Source organism: Elephas maximus, chromosome 25 (assembly GCF_024166365.1).
Source record: "Elephas maximus indicus isolate mEleMax1 chromosome 25, mEleMax1 primary haplotype, whole genome shotgun sequence".
Taxonomy (NCBI): domain Eukaryota; kingdom Metazoa; phylum Chordata; class Mammalia; order Proboscidea; family Elephantidae; genus Elephas; species Elephas maximus.
Genome location: NC_064843.1, coordinates 31,601,294 through 31,607,543, shown reverse-complemented (window position 1 = coordinate 31,607,543; position 6,250 = coordinate 31,601,294). Strand labels below are relative to the sequence as shown.

General features: G+C 57.4%; 1 protein-coding gene across 1 annotated transcript in view; it reads left to right on the top strand.

The window, feature by feature from the left end:
* The first annotated feature begins 2,431 nt into the window (after window positions 1–2,431).
* Window positions 2,432–6,250, top strand: part of VSTM2L (V-set and transmembrane domain containing 2 like) — a 37,470-nt gene continuing 33,651 nt past the window's right edge. The window contains exon 1 of the mRNA XM_049869641.1: window positions 2,432–2,784. Within this exon, the coding sequence (XP_049725598.1) occupies window positions 2,664–2,784 (121 nt within the window). The 5' untranslated portion in view covers window positions 2,432–2,663. The remainder of the gene's footprint in view (window positions 2,785–6,250) is intronic.

Below are 6,250 nucleotides of genomic sequence, written 5' to 3'. Positions count from 1 at the left end.
CGCTGGTGTGCAGCGATGGGCCAACCAAGGGGAAAGGAGAAGGTGGCAGGCATTTCTTCCTGTAGAAGAAATAGATTGGACCTTGACCAATGGGAGACTCAGCTAGACGCAGGAGAGAAAGAAGCACTGGGAAGGTAAAGACAAGATGAAGTTAAGGCATGCTCAGGCAGGGAATGGGGGTTGGGGAAGAGGGTATTGCAGGAAGTGAGGTTGGGACCTGGAATGCAAAACTAGAGAGATCAGGATTTCTCTAATAAACACAGCCGTTGGAGAGTTTTGGGCAAGACTGTTACATTATGAGACTCTTCAAAGCCATGAAATCCCTGGAGGTTTGTCCTTGAAGGAACCTTAGAGGTTACTGGGTTTAACCCTGCTCTAGACTGGAGTCCCTGGGGAAAAAGGATTCATGAAGACCAGATGGTGGGCCACTGGCACAACAGGACCTGGAGCCCAGCTGTCCCATCCTGGCCTCCTTTCTGAGCAGCCCAAGCAGTGTCTCTTGTTTTCTTCGCTCTCTCCAAATCTACTGTCTCTCCCTGTCCCCTTGTCTGAGCCCCTCTCCCTCCAGTCTGTGGTCTAAAAGGAGAAAGCCCTGGGTTTCAGCCCCAGTTCTGCCACCACGTTCTCCTGGAGAGGCCTCAGGCTGGGGTTAAAAGAGTCCTGGGTTTCAGTCTTGGCGCTGCTATGTGATCCTGAAGACTCTGTGTTCTTTATAATGGGAGCAATAACACCCATCATGTTGGCAGTGAAGCTCAAGTGAGTTAATGAAAGAGGCTTTTGTCGAGTCCAAGGCGCCTGGCAATCCCTGGATAGCCCAAATTCCACCTCTGTGTGGGAAAGTGACAAGTGAGTCAGTTGGGCAAAACAGCCCTTAAGGGTCCAGAGAGTAGTGGTCCAGGACGGGCTGGGAGAAAGCAGGGACCTGTCCGCGGTGCTGAAGGCCACGCGGCACCGCCCTTCCAGCGGGGGCTGTCTGTGGTGCTGAAATAATAGTGTGCGAGGCATTTGGGGGCTGTCCGTAGAGCACCCCATATGGTGTGCTCCCCGCCATAATATTGGAAGTGGGGGGAGGATGCGAGGACCGATTAAAGACTGCAGAGAAAGGCTGTCCCTAGGGCTCTAATCACGATCTCAAACTTGCGCTCTTAGTAATGCTGGATCCACCTGGGGCCTGGAGTCGGGAATGGGCCGTCTGCGACGCTCATCCTCTTTTGGGGGCAGCAGGGGAGGAAGCTGGAGGACCTGTCCATGGTGCTTAACCCCCGCGTCCCTAAGAGGTAGCGGAGGCGCCGTCAGCTGCGCAGAAATTGTCGGGATCGGCGCTGTCCTCCTCCGTGGGGCTGAAACAGCGGAGACACGGACATGTCGGGAAGGAGATCAGGGGGAAGGGCAAGGGATGAGAGCAAGAAGGACTCTGCCGGGGAGTCAGGGGCCTTCCCCCTACACTCGCCATGGAACGTCAGGGAAGGTACTTCTTTAATTCGATGTGCTTGCTCCTCCTTTAAATGGGGCCACAGGCCTGCCCTCGTGTCTGTTCTGAGAGTCTGACCCCACAGCCCAGGAGAACGGTCAGGTGAAGGAACCTGAGAATCCCGTTGGATTCCTGCTTTTGGGAAGGGGAGGGACTTCATGCTCCTCTCCCTCCCCCTAACACACACACACATTCCGTCCAGGCCCATCGGTCCGGGGAAAGGAACCTGACAGTCCAGAAGGGGGCGATTCGATCTACTGCGTAGGACCCCGCATTTCTAAAATGGAAGGAACTCCAGCGACGGGCCTGCTTCACTCCCATTATACAGATTCCAAAACTGAGACCCAGAGAGAGGACAGCAAAAACAATAAGTATTGAGCTCCTACCATGTGGGCAACATTATGCTAAGCGCACAAATATACAATTTCACTAAATCCTCACCACGACCCCTGAGGTTATTAGCCCCTTTTCTCAGATGAAGACCTTGAGGTTCAGAGGTAGATACCCAGACAGAATCACACAGCACTCTAACCAGATCTCCTGTGTCTCAGCCCAGGTTCCTTCACTACCCCACCCTCAGCTCCACCCTTGCTGCCTCCCCGGCCCGGCACCTCCGTGCTAGCAAAGTTGAAGAGTCCCTGTAAGCCCGTTGGGTCTGGCGGCAGGTATATTGGCTTTTCCCTTTAACTCGCTGATTATTTCTGTTTCTGAAGCCAGTCGTATTGTGCTTTGGAAGAACCAGGTCCCTGGGGTGGCTTCCTCCCCCCACCCCGCCCCCACCCCCCGCTCTCGGGCTGGGGAAAGTTGCGGGTACCGCTTTAAAAATCCCAGGCTGGGCAAAACTTTGATGATAAATCAAGCAGTAGATCCCTCCGCCGCCGCCACTGCTGGGCGGGCGGGAGCGAGTGGGAGGGTGGGGTGCGTCGGCTCGGCACCGAGCTGAGTGGCCTTCCGCGGAAGGGAAGAGTCCTGCAGTCGGAGGCGGCCGGCTGGGCGTGCGCTCGCTACCCGCAGCCGGGGCCGGGCTGGAGCCGGCGGGGGCTGGAGCCGGGGCCGTGCCGGGGCCAGCGGGCGAAGGTCAGCGGCGAGAGCCAGGCAGCCAGGCCTCACGGGGCAGGGGGCGGCGGGCGCAGGGTCTACGGTCTCCCGAGCCCGATGTGAGGCGGTGGCGCCCCCGGCCCGAGCGCGCAGCATGGGGGCCCCGCTCGCGGTGGCGCTAGGCGCCCTCCACTACCTGGCACTTTTCCTGCAACTCGGCGGCGCCACGCGGCCCGCGGGCCACGCGCCCTGGGACAACCACGTCTCCGGCCATGGTGAGTTTGGTCTCCGCCCCCGTGGACTTCCCCATCAAACCCCACCCGGGTCTGCGCCGCACCAACTTGGCCACCTCCGGGCTCGAACCCGCGCAGACAGTGGTGGGAGTCCCAGGGCGCCCCCTGCGGGGACCGTGGACCCCCCCCCCGGGTCCCTGGCCACCCTTGCGGGGAAGAGGGGCACCCAGTGCACGCTCCCGTTCGCCTCTCGTGGAGCCCCACCACACACACACAGTCGTGCGAATACACACACCTCCATGGACACACAGCTATTCACCGACACAGACATTCAGATCCGCACTCAACTGCTTTCTCACACTCCTAACTCCTGCGCTCACACATCTCCAGACACCTCAGACACACTCGTCACTCACAAACACACTTATGCCCGCTACACAGGCTCTACCGCTGGTGGGCTCCCACCCTGCCAGCTGGCACCCAGACACACACTCTCTGCCACAACTCTTTTGCCCGTCTGCTTGCAGATATGAGCGTGCGTGCACACACACACACACACACCCCGCACACACTTGTGAAAACGCTTTGCTTGCCCACTCATCGCTGCCCATCTGCCTTTCCCTTTGTGAGTTAACCCGCAGCTGCCCTTGTCACTTCACTCACGCTCCACACCTGCCCTTTAGGGCACCAGGAAAGGTCTTGGGGGGCAGAGGCCTGCCCCTTGGGAACTGGTAGCCTCAGGCTGAAGCCTTCCCTGTTAGGAGGTGGCATCTCAGGGACCAAGGCTGTGGGAATCCCTGGAAGACACTGGAATAGTTGGGATTGCTCTTCTAGCCCCAGACATGGGAGAGACAGGTATGTCAGGTGCTTTTGTCTGCCTCTGGGGGTGGGCAGCAAGCCCCTGCCATCCTTCCACAGGGTACCTTCCCTACCATCCTCATCCTTGGCCCTGGAAGACCAAAATGTGGGAAATCTCAACTCTATCCACCTTGGGAGCCAGGAAGCCAGCAAGCATCCCCAGCACTGGCTGCCTGAGTGTCAGAAGCTCCTTCTAGCCTCCGAGGAGCCCAAGTTGGCAGCAGAGTTGGATTGTCTGAGGTTGGCAGGTGTGGGGGCTCCTCCGGCCCCTATGAACTAGGCTCCAGTATGGGGGCTGGGCATAGATGAAAACGAAGAGGACCCTTCCTCCATCCATCCCCTCCCTGCGGGGGCTCCCAGTCTGGTGGGGGAGGCTGCAGCACCAGTGGTGGGCACTGTGTGCCCACGGCTGGGGGGAGGCTTGCACAAAGGGCAGAGAACTGGGTGATGTATTCTGATGGGAATGAGTGAGGGGTGTGTGGGTGGGTGGGGTGGGGGTAGACGATCAGGGAAGGTTCTGCTGGGGCATGACACACAAGTGGGATGGCTCCAGGGGCCAGGGGGGCTTCCAAAGCCATTCCTGGAGGGTCTCAGATATTGGGGAACCACGACTCCCTGCACCCTTTTGCCTTAGCCACGTTTGACAGTAACCACTCTGTGAGTCATTTATGCACCCTTCGTATCCCTCATCCGATTTCTACCAACCAGGCTGGAGTGGTGGGAAAAAAGGGAAGGGTTCTAATGATGCTCAGATCAGGAAACCAAGGCTCAGAGAGGTGATTGGACTTGCCCAAGGTCACACAGGGAGTAGGTAGCTGAGCCGGGACTGGCCCCAGTTTCTGTCAGGCAAAGACAGTACTTTTTCCAGGACATTCATCTCCCTGTCAGATTCCCTCCCATTCAAGGGAAACTGGGAATTCCTCCCTCCCCTCCCCTCCTCGCTTTGCTCAGTTCCTTGGCACTGCTGGGATTTACACTAGGAGTTTTCCAAGGAAGTGCTGCCCTGAGTTTGTGGTCCACAGAGGAATGATGACTGGGGCTCTGAGGTCCACAGCCACCCCATCCCTGGAGCACCAGACCCCAGGGACTTGGATGCCACTCTATCATTCCCGAGGCCCCAAGTGGGCCCCCATAGGGAAGCAGGATTTGCTCTTTCAGTCCAAGTCTCTGCCTGCCCCTTGCTGCCAGCATGCTGAGGGCTGTCATGTCCAGCTAAGCCCCAGAGGAGGGGCTGGGCAGAGGCAAGACAGTGTTGGCTGCTGGGGAAGCTGGCCTCTCTCACCAACCCTTGGTGTGGCTCTGGCCAAGTGAGTCCACCTCTCTGGGGCTCCCTCTTCCCTCAAGAAGTGAAGAGGCCAGGCTGGCCTGCAGGGGCCAGGCTGCCTTTCCCTAATCCTGCCAGGTTCAAAGTCATCAAGTAGTGGCCACTGAGGAGCCCCCATGGGCTGCCCCTCTGCTGGGCCAAGCACCCACCACCACAGGAAGGGTTTGGAGCCACTCACTTAATCACAAAAAGAAACTGTTATTAATGATAGTGAGACGTGGCGAATAAGTGGGTCATGTCTAATAAGCCATTTGTGTTGAGGAGGAGAATACCAATTTGATAAAAGCTGTGTGTGCTGAAAAAGCCCAGAAATTGCTGTTTAGCAGATTGGAGCCTGATCGTTTCATTATTCCTGGATTCCGTGTGTCCTCAGCTGATTCAGGAAATGTGGCTGGGTCGGGGAGGTGTCTATGTCTGGGTAGGGGGCTGGGGTGGGGGTTCCTGGGGAGGGCCCCACTGGCCTCAACTGCTTGGTGGCTGCTAACCTCTCCAGCTTGAGCTGAGCCCAGCCCAGCTGCCAGGCTCATGCCTTCCGCCTGCCTGCCCTGGGGCTTGTCACAGGGAGAGTCCGTGGTCAGATGGGTCGGCAAGGACATCTGCCTTGTTTCCGTTCTCCCTCCTACCTCCTCTCAACCCACTTTGCAGAGGGCTTTCTAAAAGCACGAGGAATGAATGAGGAGTGAACGGGGCGTTCCTCTCAAGGAAGCTGGGTTGGCTGTGGCCAGTGTCTGTACCTAGAAGTGCTCAATGAATGGCAACTATTTTGATTTTTCCATCTTAAAAAGGGTTAGCTCATTGCTACGAGGGCAGCAGGGATGGGTGGAAAGGGAGCTGATATTTATGAACCCCCTCCTTTGTGCTAGGTGCTACCAAGCCCTTTGCCAGTGTTAACCCACAGAGGCTGGCATCATCCATGTAAGACGAGTGTTGGGCAGAGAAGAAACTGAGGTTCAGAGAGCACCAATGACTTGCCCAAGGTCACTGAAGCAGAGGGCTGGAGAGCCGTGTCTAGAATGGAGCTGTGTCTGCCAATTCTGGGCCTGCCTCCTCCAGGGCAGCCTTGAAGAAGGCTTGGCCCAGTCCGGTGACAAGGCCTCTTCCTCTGCACAGCCCTATCCCAAGTGTGCTTCCTTCCAGTGGCTTAGAAAGGTGACGGTATCTTCCTGAGGCCACATACAAGTTAGAAACAGCCACCTGGACTGGACTTCTTATCCAGTGCTCTCTCCAGATCTTGTCCAGGGCAGAATCTAGAGGGTATTTTGGGGGGGGGGGCGCTTTGTGAGGGCTGCAGACTCCCTGCCTTGGAATTACCCAGGAAGTTAGTTA